Below are 16,750 nucleotides of genomic sequence, written 5' to 3' on the forward strand. Positions count from 1 at the left end.
GCAATTCTACAACAATATTTGCAGTTAGTACTGTACCTTGGACTGTCCATTCGTGGGTGTCCATCCATGCATGTGTGTGCGCTTGACATTCTGTATCATTCTTCCAGATAAACCCAGAAGATGAAATAAAGACAAGAGTCATTGTTAAAGAGCATGAGTTTATTTTCCACAGGTAACTTCAGAAATAGGAAATGATACAAAATCTGAAAAGTGAGATAAAAGCATATCAATCATGATCTCACCTTGGCTGTTTGCAGAGAAACCATAGAAATGCTTGCTAACTAAATTAAAACAGGTGCCTCTGCATTGCAATGTATTGCTGGTTTTACAATTGCAAGTCACTAATGCCATTTTTGGCAGTTTAATTAGGTAAAAAATTCACAGAAGACTGCTAAATAAATAAAAACAATATGGGGGCATAAGGAACGGACCAAAATGGATGAGAAAAATGTGACATTTTATCTCCTTCAATTGTCTACACTGTCTGACTGAACGTTTTTTTGCCATGAACATAAACTGACCACCACCCCTGATTTTTATACCCTTTTCTTAAAAAGTCAACAGAAATCACCCAAAAAGCCATGATAGCGGCTCTGTGAGATTACTAATGCTCGGTGGTGCTTTGAGCTAACTGCTAATGTGAGCATGCTAACATCCTCACACTGACAATGCTAACAGGCTAATGTTTAGCATGTTCACCATCTTAGTTTAGCATGTTAGCATGCTAAACTAGCTGATGCTGATAGAAACGTCATTAGTTTTGCAAGTATTTGGTCATAAACCAAAGTAGTGGATAAATTAACAGTTTGACCTGATGATGGCAATAGAGGAAAAGTAAGGGGCTCACTAAAGTTTTTCAGATTCATCCTGAGGGGGACATGGACATCTCTACCAAATTTCATGGCAATTTATCTAATAGTTGTCAAGATATTTCATTAAGAACCAAAAACCATTAACATCATGTCTCATGGCGGTAATAGAGGAAAAGTCAGGGGATCACTAAAGTCAGTAGGATTCATTCTCTGGGGACCATGAATGTCTGTACAAAATTTCACAGCAAACAGACCAAAGTGGTGGACTGAAATTGCTATCCATAGAGCCACGCTGCTAGCATGGCTAAAAAAATTTATTGTGAACCTGCACATGTATACACTGTAATTGCCCTGCTGTTTGCACGTGTGCACACTACACTCTCCCTTCCCAAACCATCTCCATTTTCTGCACATGGGCCTTAGACGATTTGGAGAAGGTGCTTTTAACCACGTTGAGAGGAGCGGCCTTGCCGCTGAGGTAGACCTTATTGACACAGGTAGGAAGCCTCGACTGCTCCTCCTCCTTCTGGTGCTCCTTCTTCTCTACAGCTCCCACTCCGTCCTTCTTGATGAGGGTACATGAATAGGCAAAGATGTATCCCGTCATGAAGGCATCAAACCCCGCCCGGTGCGTTCCTGTGTCAGCCTTCTTCTTCTGATCGTCAGTCTTAGATGGGTGGTCACTAAACTTTTCTCTCCCTCTGTCTTCTGTTCTGCTTTCTACACCATCGTTTGTGTTGGTTTTTGTGTTTTTGTCGTCATCAGTTGTGGCAGTTGTTGCAGAGTTTCTGAAGTCTGTATTGTCTTCATGCACTCCGTTCCCCTCGCTGTCCGTATTCATGTTCTCTCCTTCATAGCGTTGGGTGTTTCCGTCACTGTCCATTAGAGGCCCACTTTCTGGGCATGGCTCAGCCCCTCCCTGGTCATCTGGTGTTTCTTCGGGATCTACCTCCATGTGAGGTATTTTGTTTTCGGGGGCACCGTCAAAGACGGAAGAGCCCTCTGCTGCCTCGCCTCCACCTCTCTTCTTGTTTCTCTGTCTCTTCCTCTTTTTTCTCTTGTCCCCCATGCCTTTCTCGTCCTGGAGGACGATCAGGTCAGTGTCATGGGATAATGGACACTGGGTGCCATTCGGACACCAGCCAAATGCCTGTCAGACGACAAACACACACAAACAGAAAGACAGGGTGGTTCATAAAAACATTTACTTTAAAAAAAAAAAAAAAAAAAGGAAAAGAAAAGAGAAAAGGTTGAAACTCACAGAGAAGCGCTGGCAGATGTCAGTCTGTCCCTCAGGAGACGCCACAGCTGGACACACTCTGTAGTCCACATAGCTGGACATGTCACCGGCATACTGACAGAACTCTACATGAACATTAAGTCCAGTCCCTCCAGAAGTCACACTGCGACTGTTATCCAGCTTACTGGAAGGAGGCGGGAACGGAGAAGGACATTATGACATTATTTTTCCACCAATGATACAAGTACAATAATGCACTCTGAGGTGTCCTGATATTAAAAATAATGGACACAAAACGCCATTCTGCTCTGCTTTTCACTTCTGCCTCGTCCATCATTTTCTTACATTGTGACATCTTGTGCATTATGGTTGACATAGATACAATTCAATTTAATTCAATTCAAAACACTTTGTCCCTCAAGGGGAAATCTGACACACACATACACAAACAATTCATCCACATACAATAAAGACAATTAAAAAATACAATCATGTAATAAAAAGTTGAAATACACAAGGGTTAATAGCATTGGTCAATCTGTAGCTGACCAACAATATCCAACACCATGAAGGCATATGATTTCAAAAAAGCACATTATGTCAAAATATGCAAAAAGTGCAGGTACATTTATCTATCTATACACAAGCTAAACTGTCCTGAACGTCCTTGTACTTGTCTTACATAGAGGAGATCTAAAACAGATTCCTGATTGCATTAAAGTAGTCGTAGAAGACATGTGTGGGGTCATTGATAATCATATGCTTTATTTGTGGTTTAATAGCTGTGCAAGGGATGTCTGTGTTTTACTTAATAATTTTAGAGCTGAGGTTAATGACACTTTCCAATCAGTTCTTGTCCTTTTGACAAAGGTATATAAACCAGCAAATAAATGAAAAAGTTTGAAATGGAGTTTAGTGTATTTAGACAGCCCAGATGCTGCTGAGCCTTTTTTGTTTGTTTTTTTAACATTGAAATCTGTATATTAACTAAATTTCAGTCTGTCATCAAACACTATTTGCAAGTATTTGTAGTATTTGTATTTGTCAGGACAATTTCAATTTCAATTGACTGTTGGAAGACTGATATGATATAAACTCATCAGCCACTTTATTAGGTACACCTGTTCAACTCCTCGTTAACGCCAATATCTAATCAGCCAATCACTTGGCAGCAACTCAATGCATTTAAGGCATGTAGACATGGTGAAGATGATCTGCTGAAGTTCAAACCAAGAATCAGAATGGGGAAGAAAGGTGATTTAAGTGACTTTGAACATGGGATGGTTGTTGGTGACAGACGGGCTGGTTTGAGTATTTCAGAAACTGCTGATCTACTGGGATTTTCACGCACAACCATCTCTAGGGTTTACAGAGAACGGTCCGAAAAAGAGAAAATATCCAGTGAGCGGCAGTTCTCGGGGTGAAAATGCCTTGTTAATGGCAGAGGTCAGAGAAGAATGGCCAGACTGGTTTGAGCTGATAGAAAGGCAACAGTAACTCAAATAACCACTCGTTACATCCTGAGTATGCAGAAGAGCATCTCTGAACGCACAACACATCGAACCGTGAAGCAGATGGGCTACAGCAGCAGAGGACCACACCGATTTCCACTCCTGTCAGATAAGAACAGGAAACTGAGGCTACAACTGGCACTGGCTCACAAAAATTGGACAATAGAAGATTGGAAAACCGTTGCCTGTCTGATGAGTCTGGATTTCTACTACGACATTCAGATGGTAGGGTCAGAATTTGGCTTAAACAACATGAAAGCATGGATCCACCCTGCCTTGTATCAACGGCTCAGGCTGCTGGTGGTGGTGTAATGGTGTAGGGGATATTTTCTTGGCCCACTTTGGACCACTTTGAGCACCAATTGAGCACTCTTAAAATGTAGGCAGGGTTGTTACCGTGTCATTCGGAGCTACCCCCCTTAACTTTTCCCGCAGTTGGGAAACAACAGACGAGACTTTTCTTGGTCTTGAGAAGCTGCAGCATTTATTAACTGACACAACCAACAACAAGGAGACAAGCTTTCACTGCACTTCTGAGCTCTGTCTTAGAATGATCTGTTCTGCCCGACCCCGAAAAATTATGCAGCCGTAGCGCTGCTAGTTAAAATACACATCAAATTGTAAATGCATGGTAAGCTACAGACAGAATTAATTAAAATAAAATACAGCATGCAAGAGAAAAAATATGGCTTATTTATGTATGTACATGTAAACACACCTTAGAATTCACCATGGCAGTGGATTTCTGGCAAAAAATAAATATATAAAAAAATTGCAGATAGGCATTGCCGATTGATTCAATCCATCGTCAATTCTCAATTAAATTGAAATTTTGCTTACAGAACTGCTGAACTGTTTGGTTCAGCATAAAAAAGCAAAAGTCGGCGTAATGACGGGCTTTTATTTGTTCGTAGCCATTATTTGATATATACAGTATATATATATATATATATATATATATATATATATATATATATATATATACATACATACATACATACATACATACACACACACACACACAGTATATATATCTGTACTATTAAGCAATACTCACCATTTCTTATAGGCATACTCCAGATAGGAGGCAGTGAGCCGGAGCTCAAATTCAGTGACATATTTGGTGTCATAAATGCCAGCAGGAAACATCTCAGACAGGTCGGCTGTGAAGGTGGCCAAGCGCTCGGGCAGATGAGCATAAAAACTCTGGTAGAAAAAGAGTAAAAAAAAGCAGTCATTAAATAAGTGCAGCATGCTGTGAGAAAGGCATATAAATCATGAATTATATTTTGAAGATTTCTGACACGGTGTGTAGGCCTGTCACAATAATTACGTTATCGAGTTAAAGTACGATATATACGATATGTAATTATCGCCTGTCATGATATCGACTTATCGTATTATATATGGACACGACTGCGATAATTTTTCCTGACCTCGATATTGCCCACTGTGTTTACATGCGTGTTTTTTTACATAAGAATGTCATTAACATTTTCGCCAACAGATTCCAGAATAAACAGCAGGGGTTTCCCTACCATTACTATATTGTCTGTTATGGAATTACCTACTCTATAGCCTACACCTGTGCAGAATGTTTAATATTTATTTAAGTGCAATTTTTGTTTGAGTCCATTTTATTTATTGTTTTGGTTGTGTGATTTTAGTTATGTTTTTATTTAGGATATTTAAAAAAAAATTCACATTCCAATTCCAATGTCTAAATATTCTGTATAAGTTAATTGAACATTTGGCATTTTTGCTTAAAATAATTATTTGAACAATAAATCGATCAAAATAGTTGAGTATAGAGTGATCGACTAATCATTGCACCTCTAAGACCAACAATGACTAGGTAAGACGATATAGCAAGTGCAAAAGGTTTTGCTATAGCTTGAGAGCAACAAATTATACAAAGTTACAGATTTGAACTTTTCAGTCAGTATTATTGACCTAATTTGAAAAAAGTCAATTTGGTATTTTCTTTCTGTAAAGAAAACATGTGAAACACTACTAACATCATAAACAGAAAAAGAATGAAATTGAACAGCAAACATAATAACTTGGTGGTACCTGGTAAAGGAAGGCCATGTCGATGAGGCCGTTGTGGAGCACCAGGGGTTTCCTGGCACGCAGCAGTTCAGTGAATAAGGCCCGGATGTGGACACCTCGGTCATCTGATCCTCCCTGACACAGAAGGTAGAGAGAGAAAAGACAGCTAGAAATCAAGTGTCCTGTTCCATGTTATACTGGTCTAGTAACATAACATTGTCTATATAATATGTGGCCTGTACCATTAGACGGCTTTAGTCCTGTCATGATGGGTGTATCTCGCGATGCATGAAGCAGAGAAATGCTAATGCTAATTTATCTGCATTATGCCATATCAATAAAAAAAGAACAATCACAATAAAGAGAAACTTAATGGATAAGCACCAATTTAGAAATAATTTATCCCAAGAATGTAAAGAATGTAGCATACCATAAATCATTTTAAAGGGGAACTCCACTGATTTTAAACATCAAGTCTGTTTCAGGTCTTGGGGAGTAGTACTGCATATGTGAAAAAAGTTGTATAAAGTATTTTGTGGCTACAGAGGGAGCTGTGTGACGTCTGACAATTTGCCTCAAGTGATGACTTGAGTCACAGTCACAATACTGTTAACAATATAAATCACTGAATAATCACATAAGTAATTTTAACCATTTTGAAAACATGCTACAAAAATACCATAATCATGTACTGTATGTAATAATGGAACTAACGCAACATGGTGTAGTTATAAGACCAGTGAACTGCCATGTGGGAGACCAGGGTATGATTCTCGTCTAACTTTTCATGAGGTATCAAATCACCTGTGACAAGATACAAGTCGAGATGGCGCATTTATCAACTTTGTCATCCCGGGTCACCAGTACGAGATGGATCAAACAAAGTTGTCGTAAAGGACAGAAGGGCATAACAGAAGGGCACAGACAAATACAATAGAGAACACAGTGGGGTCAGGACAAGGCTCAAAACACACAGCACAAAACAGAACAGCATGTAAGTATCATCACCTTATTATTGCCCTTGCAGTAAGGGATTCCATGGGCGTACTGCTTGTTAAAGTCAAATCCATGCTGTACCAGGAACTGGACTGACTGGGGCTCTATGATGTACTCCTCTGAACACAGCAGGGTGAGATTATACACCTGGACTAAGTATGTGTCTGCAGCCTGGGGAAGGAGGGGGGGGGGGAGACATAAAAGAAGGAAGAGGCAGAGGATAAACTTCATGGACATAACACATGTCCTATTAAAGAAGTCTGCAGTGGCAAATTCTCTTATCTGACATGCATAAGATACATTAAATGTGATGACGATGTGGGAGACAGATCATAGATACTCACAAAAGATTTAGGTATGTGTGAGAACCATCTAATTGGCATTCTTCTACCAGTGTATGTGATACCTCATCAGAAATATATCATTTCATATACAGTATGTGGCCAAATGTATGTGGACACGGGTTTAATGCAATTGGAGAAGGCATCATTTTATTGTACCTTGTAGTCCAGTTTCTTGTAACAGGCAATTCCCAGGGAGAGGATGGAGCGAGAGCGAGCTGCATGGCATATGGCTTTATATCTGTCCTCTATAGATCTGAAACATGACAGCGAGGGTCAGGGTGAACTTACAGAAACACTAATAAGCAGTAAGAGATAGTATAGCACCACATATTCTGCATGCATGGATTCTTGCACGACAACCTGTTGATACTATTTCAGGTGTTAGGAAGAAGTGAGGAGAGGACCGTTAATGTTTTTACTCACTCGGCCAGCAAGGATTTCCTGTTTCCAAGACCACTCAGCTCCTAAAAATGACACAGGAACCACTTACTACATTTCTTTTTAATTGGGGAAATCATGTGACAAAACAAAGACAAAGAAAGTAATTCAAACAGACAAAATGGACAAACATACAGACAGGAAGACAAAGCAGTTGCAATGATGCATGGGATGACATATGTCGAGAGTTTGAAAGTAGAGGTTAGATCTGCTTAATTAGAGTATTGTTGAAGGGAGGGCTGAGTTATGTGTGTGTGTGTGTGCATGTGTCGGTGTTATGTGTGAGGAATATGGAATGTTTGGGGGAAAGAAAGAAGGGGAAATAGTATTAATCTTATGGTAATAACAAATATATTCTGCAACGACAATAATAACAATATAGTTATTACTGTCATCGTCAGTGAACAATAAGGAGTGTGGCCAGACTAAGGCCCCGGAGCAGCAGGTGACAGGCCCCCCACCTGGGCCTCCAGCAACACATGCAGAGGCTCCAGAGGGGAAACAGGCTGGGTGAGTCAGCTAAGTCCACCTCCCTGTCTTTTTTGTTTTAATAACATTTTTATTTATCTTTCCCCCCACCCTTTAGGGTGGCATTGCTTTCAGCCTGTCCACTGAGGGGTGGCACACTTTTTGTTGGAGGATGGACTAGGGCTCCCGCCTGATTTCCCTGACCAACAGAGGAGCTGAGTGTCACCAGAGACCAGATAGAGGCCGACCAAAGAGAGAGAGGCTGTATTCGAAACCACCTACTATACTAGCAGTACCTACTGATTTGGCCAGAATGGAGCATGTAGTAGTCTACCTCTGGTACTGTGTCCCACAATGCAAAGCACTGGAACGGTCACAACAACGGTTTAAAAAAAAAAAAAAAAAAGTATTTAATCTTTATTTAATTAGGTAGTTTCTACAACCCGCGTCACCTGCGTCAGTGGTGGACAATGAGGAATATAACTCCTTTGTCCCTAATAAAAAATATAACAACGTTAGACTTAAGTTATGTATGACACGTTGTTTTCTTATTGACAGCTCGCTAAGGTTAACGTTGCTGTCTTCGTGATATCCAACGGTAGCTTAGCAGGCTTAAATTAAACATTATGGCTTTGTTATTGGTAACGTTAGCAGGACAAATGTAGCGATGCGTTCGTTACAGACAGGCTGTAGCCGAGTCTTACACAAGGTTAAATTCAAAAAATGTTATAAGTGGTATTTACATTTATATTCCTCCTACTGTTTACTTCCGAACCTCCAAAACCAGAAACGGTTTCATACTGCATAGTACTATAAAAAGCAGTACGCAGTATGTAGTACACACTGCATACATCTGTAGTAGGTGGTTCCAAATACAGCCAGAGTGAGAGAAAGAGAGAGAGAGAGTGTGAGTGAGTGAGTGAGTGAGTGAGTGAGTGAGTGAGTGAGTGAGTGAGAGAGAGAGAAAGAAAGAAAGAAAGAGAGAGAGAGATAGATTGTTTGAAAGAAGCTGTTGTAGTCCCGATACGCAAACCCAGAAAAGATTGCACAAACCCAGAGAAATATAGGCCTGTTGCCTTGACCTCCAATGTATGCAAAATAATGGAGAGAATGATAAATGTAAGAGTGACATATTATATGGAAAGCGAAGGCTGTGTATCAAAATATCAAAGTGGATTCAGAAGAGGTAGAAACACCATGGATCTTGCTATATGTTTAGAACATGAAATAAGGAAAGCGCAGATTAATAGGGAAAGCATAGTGGCCATTTTTTTATATATAGAGAAGGCTTATAATATGTGGAGGGAAGGATTATTAATTAAACTAAGTAAATTAGGGGTTAAAGGCCTAATGTATAGGTGGATCAAATACTTTTTATATGGAAGATCGATTTAGAAGATTTTTGTTGAAAATGGAACTCCACAAGGGAGTATATTGAGTCCTGTGTTATTTTCTATTATGAGAAATTATGTTTTTCTGAATTTGGAGAATGGGATGGGATTCACTCTTTTGGCGGATGATGGGTCAATATGGAAAAGAGGGAGAAATTTGGAATTTAGTGTGAAGAAAATACAGGAGGCTATTGTTAAAGTAGAAGAATGGCTATTGTTAAAATAGAAGAAAGTGGGGATTTAAGTTCTCAGTAGACAAAACAAAGACAATGTTCTTTACACGAAAAAGAAATGATCGTAATTTTAAATTAAAATTATATAATCAAGAATTGGAGAGAGTGAAACAATTTAAATTTCTAGGGTTGTGGTTTGATGAAAGAGTCACATGGGCAGTACATATTCAGAAGGTAACTGACAAGTGTAAAAAAGTATTAAATGTAATGAGAAGTCTGGTGGGAAGTGAATGGGGGACAGAGAGATCAGCATTGAAAACCATCTACAAGGATTAATGAGATCAGTATTAGATTATGGGTGTGTAGCGTTTGGATCTGCAGCAAGTACATCTCTCAAAACGTTAGACAACATTCAATATCAGGCTTTAAGACTATGTTCAGGTGCCATCAGAACAACCCCAACATCAGCATTACAAGTGGAAATGGGGGAAATGCCACTGGAATTAAGGAGAGCACAGCTATCTTTACACTACTGGGTTCGTTTAAAAGGACATAATGAAGATCATCCGACGCTAGATGCACTAAAACCCTGTTGGGAAAAGGAGAGGAGAGAAACACAAAGTTTTGGATGGACAATTGAGCAGAAAGCAAAAGAACTAGGAGTAACTGAAATAACCATAAGTCCAACAGTATCACTCCCAGTAGTACATCCTTGGATACTCCCTGACCCGACTGTAGATCTCACAATGCTTGGCAAAAAGAACAAAGAAAAGGAGCTTATTTTACATCCACAGATAATATAGACATATACAGAAAGTATCTACTACAGCTGTGGTAAAAATTTATACAGATGCTTCAGAGAACACAGCGAACAAAATTGGTATTTCATTCATAGTTCCAGATTTCAATATTAAAATTGGCAAACGAATCAGTGATGGAGTATCAGTGTATACAGGAGAGATTCTGGCAATTTTGTTAGCACTGCAACGGGTTGAAGATGTGAGACCTTTGAGAGCAGTAATATGCTCTGATTCCAGCTCGTCATTAATCAGCTTGAAACACAGCCATTCAGACAGCAGACCAGATGTCTTAATAGAGATACAACAAACACTATATAGAATTCAAATGATGGGGCTAAATATGACATTTGTATGGATACCAGCACGTATAGGAATCAAAGGAAATGAAATAGCTGACAAGTGTGCAAAAGAAGCCACAAAAATGAATCACACTGACATTACAGTAGCCCTTAGTAAAACGGAAATGAAAACTACAATTAAGGATAAGTTGAAAGAAAGGTGGCAAAAGCAGTGGGAAGAAGAGAGAACAGGAAGGTGGTAGAGAAAAGTAGGTGTGATGAGGAAAACGGGGAGAACCAGGAAAGAGGAAACTATAATATCCAGGCTACGTTTTGGTCATACAGGATTAAACAGAACATTAGGTAAAATAGGAAAACATAATACAGGAAGATGTACATTCTGTGATCAAGAAGAAACTTTAAAACATGTTATGATTTACTGTCCAAAATTTGATGCTGAGAGAAGAGAACTGACACTGAACCTTAAAGAAAGGTATAAGGTTTGATTTACGAGATCTTTTACAAAGAAGTTCTAGAGAAGTGTTATCTTTATCTATTGTTGTTTCATTATCTTAGGAGAACAAATTTAATAAAGATAATATAACTATGGTGTGTTTATTTAATTTAAATTTTTTTTAATTGTTTTTTCTCAGTTTATTTTCTTTTATTTAATCATTAGTGAATGTATGGTTAGAGTCCCGATCCACACTCCATTCCAGTTGGTGGCGGTAATGCACCATAACGTTGGTTGCCAACCGCCATAAAACTTTACGAAGAAGAAGACAGATTGTATGGGTGTGCGTGCGCACATAAAAATACAAACTGCGCTAGTTAGTAAAAAGAACCAGAGATAAATAAGAGGGGGGGGGGGTCTACATGATCATAATTCTATTTGTTTTGTCACAGTGTCCTTAAGAAAAGCCATGGAGTGGTTTTAGTGTTTCAAGAGCCTTCAATGTAACGTTAGTTTGTTCACATGAATGCTCAACCTCCGCTCACACACGCACACACCTGAACTTACCGTGTCCACTGCAACGAAGGAAGACGATTTAATGGCCACTACCATAGCAGGCCAAAGCTCTTTGAAATTATCATTCTGGACATCAATTACTGGTACTACCATTGAGGATGCCATGTTTGTTTCAACTTAATTGTGTAGAAAACAAACAGCTCTTATTCGCGCCTGAAACGTTGTCTGCACAGTTACCGACGGCTAACTTGTTGCCTGGAATATTACTTAGCTAACTACCTTGCAAAGATTTTCATTATCAGCTGCCATATGCGGAGCCCTTGCATGTTGCTTACTTGTTATATTATCTTCATATATTCGGTAATTATTTTAACAGTTGTGAATTTATTAGCACTTATTTCGGGTCGTCAGCTAATAGCGCCTCCACCGTAAACATTTCAACGTGCGTCTCGGGGTCCTGTGACAAAAATCCATAGTAGTTGGACTATTACCTGAGTGCAAATAAAAATGGTTTGCCGCTAAATGTATGCACTACATTTTCAAAATTAATTAATATATATTTTTCTTATTGTAAATATTGTACTTTATGTTTTAATTTTTACTTCTCTCTGACATTTTGCTTTTCAATACATTTTTCAAGCAGGCGTTTACGATAGACACATATAAACAGTACGTCACTATACTTAACTAGGGAGGTGAAGTGCGCCATTTTGGCTCAAACAAAGTCAGAAACATTTTATCTCTGATAAAGTATTTTAAATTGTATCCATAAAATATAATATAAAAGTCTGCAGGACAGCACTCTTGTTTCCACGAGTTAACATTTAATGCAAATGTAACTTTTTCTTGTTTTTACACCGCGTAAGTAGTAGCTAAAAGTAGCTGGGGTTAAAATCTCCTGCTGAGCTTCATTGTCAGCCAAGCTGTCTTGACGTTTTCTAAATTTAGCTTTGCTGTGTGTCTTAACTCCTGCAATGGGTGGCTGCTCCGCTCCAAACTGCTCCAATTCAACCAGCATAGGTAAACAGCTGTTTAGATTCCCCCAAGACCCTGTCCGTAAGAAGAAATGGGTGGTGAACTGTCGACGTGACTTCGAACCAACTCCTCACTCCAGACTCTGTCAGGTAAGTTTACACAGAGACTGGCATTTTTGTTTCGGACCTAACACTAATTTATTAAAGCACTCCTATAGAGACGACGCATCAGTCCAAAAGAAGAAGACTCAAAGTTAAATAGGATAGGACAAGGCATCAAAAACATTTATTAAATTTTATTTATTTTTTTAAAGGTAAATTCTCTTCTGGGTTCAGTTGATTGTCACTCTTTCCTTTTTTTTTTCCTTCTGCCACATCTGAACTTTGCACGCACTGTATGCATGTTCTTGTTTCCTGTGTTTGGGTGTATGATTAAGTGGATAAAATGTATGTGTATTCCTGTCTTGTTTCCCCAAGGACCATTTTGAGCAGAGCCAGTTTGAGGAGATAGCGAGGTCTCCAGCCGGGGGAAAGAAGCTAAAGCCCAATGCCATCCCCACTCTGTTCAGTATTGGAGACCCTCCTTACCCTGGAGTCACTACTCCATACATCTTGCTACCCATGAAACCTGAACCAGGTAACTGAATGTGCAACGAAATGTCTTCTTGAATATATTGTATTGTATTAGATGTGGTAGGTGGGGATACCTGTATTTCGACCACAGAAACCAACTCTGGTTGTCACTAGTGTCAATATTTGGACTAGGGATGAAAATGTTTTGAAATTTTATCAACGTTTAAACGATGTGTATGCAGCGGACTTCCCTAATGGTCTAAATAAAATAAGTTTATGAGAGAGTGGGAAAGTGAAATAAACAAAACTGAAATTTAAACCTCCATTAATCATTCTTCTTTTTTCATGTTTAAATTGAATGATTCTGTGTAATGTGAAAGGCTTGCTCATAGTGCCGAAGTCACAGAGAATTAACACCAAACTCTGCAGCTCTATGGACTTTAAACTCATTATTGTTTTACAGTCGTCACATTTACTGTAGGGTTGAGCCTCAGCCCCTCTCATCAAGCCAAAACATGTAATGCCTGTAGGTTCAGGTACATGTAAAATGCACCAGATTCCAGCCAGGAAATACAATACTAGCAGGACATTGCTTTGTGTCCACAGTGGAGAAGGAGCTGAACTTCAGGGACCATGGCTATGCCAGGCGCACCCCTCTGGCCGGCCTGGAGGAGGAAGATGCAGACAGGACTGCCGAGGACCAGCGGCCCTGCACACAGTGTCAACTCCTCAAGAAACAGCTGGAGCAGGAGATGCAGCACACTGCCAGGCTACAGAAGGAGGTAGGATGGCTGCTGGTGTCTCTTTCAACAAATTGCTCTCTGCTTTCTTTCTTTTTTTTTTCTTTTGAAGGGGCAATGTGCTGCATTTTAACACCAATAAATTATTACCATTTAAAAAAAAAAAAAGTTCAAATTGTGTCAGATATAGTGAGAAAGGTAATACACAATTGTTACGCTAGTTCTACTGTTCTAATTAGCATACATTCCCTAATTATTTGATTATTGACTATAATATCAGTGAGGGAATCATAAGTGAGAGTGTTCAATAAATAGCCCAAACCATCTTCTTCTCTGTCTCTGTCAGGCAGAGGAGATGAAGAAGCGTCTGTATCGGCTCGACCGGATCGAGAAGGGCCTTCAGAACTTTCTGTATGAGGACCAGGTTCGTGCCCTGTCCCTCACCAAACGCTCCCGACGTGCTGTCTGGTCTCCAGAGACCATCCTGAAGGCTCGAAAGATCCGCTGTGCAGTTGGCACAAAAGGCTACGAGTACTTGAGAGAGCTGGGATACCCTTTGCCCTCCTACAGGACTCTGTGTAACCGCCTGGAGACTAAGATCATGGTGACGACTGACATGAGCTGTGAGGAGCTGGCAGAGCTGGGGCTCATGGCCACCTGTGACAGTCCCACAGAAGGTGTTGGGGACAATGATGAGGAGGAATTGATTGGTGTTTTGTCCTGATCGTGGCAGTTTGCATGACTTACTGACTCTAACCAAGGGAAGAATGTGCAGAATTTGCTGTGTACTTCAAGTAACAGAAAATGGGTATATTATGCTTCTCATCACATCTATGAAAGACTTAAAGGGACAGTTCACCCCAAAATAAAAAATACATATTTTGCTCACAGCAAGGTCTGTGGATTATCTTGATTATTGATGAATTCTGGAGAGAGACATTGCTGTTGAGTTTTTCAAATGTATTTTATTGGCGCTTTGAGCACCACAAGCCGAGTGCCATGTTGTCCCATTCTATTCCAAAATTGCAGACATCTCTACAGCCGATATCTCCAAAACTCAGCAACTCGCACCAAAACAATTTAGATGGATAAATGGCACTACAGGCAAGAGGACAAATATGTATTTTTGATTTTGGGGTGAACTGTCCCTTTTTTTTAAGCATCAATATAGATGTATGCTTCATTCAACAGAGATTGTGAGTTGACTCATTTGAACTGTTACCTGGTTGTGCTTGTGATCTGCACCACTAGCACATGGCTTTGCTCAACAGTTGTGAGATGCTGGGGCTTGCAGTTAGCCTAGGTTTATGCTTATGGTGTTTCTTACCATGAAGATGCTGAGCTACAGTACGTGCTGCGACATGTAAGGAGATGTACGATGTAGTCTGTGACAAAGTAAACTACAGTTGAAAGTGTGGCATTGTGTGGAACGTGTAGACATAATTTGCACAAAGCATGTTGAAATTTGCTGCTTGTGTTTACAGCTGATTTAACAAGTGTTTAACTTGTGGTGTTTGCATGCACAATGAATCCCTGGTAGTATTCATGATACTCAAATGTACTGAGAGCAGTTAAGTTCACATCCTGGGATAGGTAGCTAGTTTTATGATATTATGAGGGCTACTGTGGCATGCAAATATGTTACACTATAAACTGTTTCCTGCACATTATGCAAGCTTTATTTTTTGTTACAATTCACCCAGAATATTTATCATTTGATGGTGTGTGTAAAGCAGTAGCACACAACTGGTATAAAAGTGAGTGTCTAGGAAGATGTTTGCATTTAAACATAATCAGTGGGGTCTCAAACCATGCTGTTTGAAATAACCTCTATTACAAATCGTCCAAATGCTGTCATCAAAATTAGCGTTGATTTCCTTAATTCATGTAGCCTATTTTGACCACATTTGCAAAACTGAAACATTTGCTGTTTTTCCAGAAGGTTCCAAACTTTTCTGTCGGTAACAAATTATAGAATCTGTTAGGGAGCTGTGTGTAGTCAACAAGGGAATAAAAGTAAACCCTCCATTGGTAAATAGCTACCGGCAGTGTAATTCTATACTACATAGATTGTGAATTTAATTTTGTAGGATATTTGATTCTGCTCTTTCTTGAAGTATTCACATTTGCGGTGCAGTTGTAATTACCACAAAAAGAATATCAAAAAAAGCTCAGGCTAGTCACAGTAAGTCACATGACAACAATATCCAAAACACTGGCACTGAGAAAATAAAGTGATTGAATAGAATGACTTGTATTTTTAATTGTGTGTGAATGTGTGTGTGTGTGTGAGAGAGAGACATATACATTTCACTACTTCTAAAGGCAAAGTGTACGTAGGACTGCACTGCATAGTCAGCAGCTCACAGTAACAAACATCGTTGCCATCACTACACTGGTTACATTAGAATTGGAATGAAAGCTCACGACTCCATTAGTGAAAAAAATCCTAACCACAAGTCTCCTGAAATACCACTGTAGTTACTAAATACTCACACTGGCCTGTGATGCGTTTAAGTTATCTTTCCCCTGCATAAAACAAAGAATGACATTTTACTTTGGCCCAGGTTGGACTTTGAGCAAATCACTCACATGAGAGATTAGGTATTTGTTTTGTAGGTGGCTTGTTACCTAAGATGAACTGCAATATGAAGACAACATTTAGGTGGAAAGATTAATACAAATACTGCATACAGGTTTGTGAAGACTGACCAATGCATTTAAGTACTGTAGCTTCACAGTACATGTATACAGTAGCGTTTGCATCTGTTTCTTTGACCAACAATACAACTCTTTGCAGTAACTCTGTTGCCTTCTCCTGCTGATTGTCATTGATTTTGGCCTCTTAACTCTTACAAAATTGGAACCGAGGTTTTGTTTGTCATAGGGTGGCATTCACCTCTACACAGTCAAAAGCTAACAACAACGCTAACATGCTGATGTTGAGCAGGTATAATGTTTGCCATGTTCACCATCTTAGTTTAGTGTGT

At 39.4% G+C, this 16,750-nt stretch overlaps 2 protein-coding genes across 2 annotated transcripts; one reads left to right on the top strand and one right to left on the bottom strand.

The window, feature by feature from the left end:
• Positions 1-144: 144 nt before the first annotated feature.
• Positions 145-11,942, bottom strand: toe1 (target of EGR1, exonuclease). The gene is made up of 8 exons (XM_044218830.1): positions 11,525-11,942; positions 7,379-7,419; positions 7,112-7,208; positions 6,624-6,782; positions 5,637-5,750; positions 4,621-4,769; positions 2,074-2,236; positions 145-1,962 (listed from the first exon to the last, which is right to left on the bottom strand). Exons 1-8 carry the CDS (start codon positions 11,636-11,638, stop codon positions 1,186-1,188), a joined length of 1,614 nt encoding a protein of 537 aa, XP_044074765.1. The 5' UTR covers positions 11,639-11,942; the 3' UTR covers positions 145-1,185.
• Positions 11,943-12,180: 238 nt separating this feature from the next.
• Positions 12,181-16,008, top strand: si:ch73-382f3.1 (uncharacterized protein LOC100151273 homolog). The gene is made up of 4 exons (XM_044218832.1): positions 12,181-12,597; positions 12,925-13,084; positions 13,627-13,802; positions 14,107-16,008. The coding sequence occupies exons 1-4, from the start codon at positions 12,448-12,450 to the stop codon at positions 14,482-14,484; spliced, it is 864 nt and encodes a 287-aa protein (XP_044074767.1). The 5' UTR covers positions 12,181-12,447; the 3' UTR covers positions 14,485-16,008.
• Positions 16,009-16,750: the final 742 nt, after the last annotated feature.

This window comes from Siniperca chuatsi, linkage group LG13 (genome assembly GCF_020085105.1).
Source record: "Siniperca chuatsi isolate FFG_IHB_CAS linkage group LG13, ASM2008510v1, whole genome shotgun sequence".
In the NCBI taxonomy this organism is placed as follows: domain Eukaryota; kingdom Metazoa; phylum Chordata; class Actinopteri; order Centrarchiformes; family Sinipercidae; genus Siniperca; species Siniperca chuatsi.

Bases quoted from the DNA above. Each gene is read 5' to 3' on its own strand.
- toe1 (XM_044218830.1), bottom strand. From the start codon at position 11,638: ATGGCATCCTCAATGGTAGTACCAGTAATTGATGTCCAGAATGATAAT. The intron at 6,783-7,111 runs GTACAATAAAAT...CTCCTTCCCCAG, and splicing joins ACAAGAAACTGGACTACAAG to GCTGCAGACACATACTTAGT. The intron at 5,751-6,623 runs GTGATGATACTT...CTTCTGTGTCAG, and splicing joins ACTGCAAGGGCAATAATAAG to GGAGGATCAGATGACCGAGG.
- si:ch73-382f3.1 (XM_044218832.1), top strand. From the start codon at position 12,448: ATGGGTGGCTGCTCCGCTCCAAACTGCTCCAATTCAACCAGCATAGGT. The intron at 13,085-13,626 runs GTAACTGAATGT...TTGTGTCCACAG, and splicing joins ACCCATGAAACCTGAACCAG to TGGAGAAGGAGCTGAACTTC. The intron at 13,803-14,106 runs GTAGGATGGCTG...TGTCTCTGTCAG, and splicing joins CTGCCAGGCTACAGAAGGAG to GCAGAGGAGATGAAGAAGCG.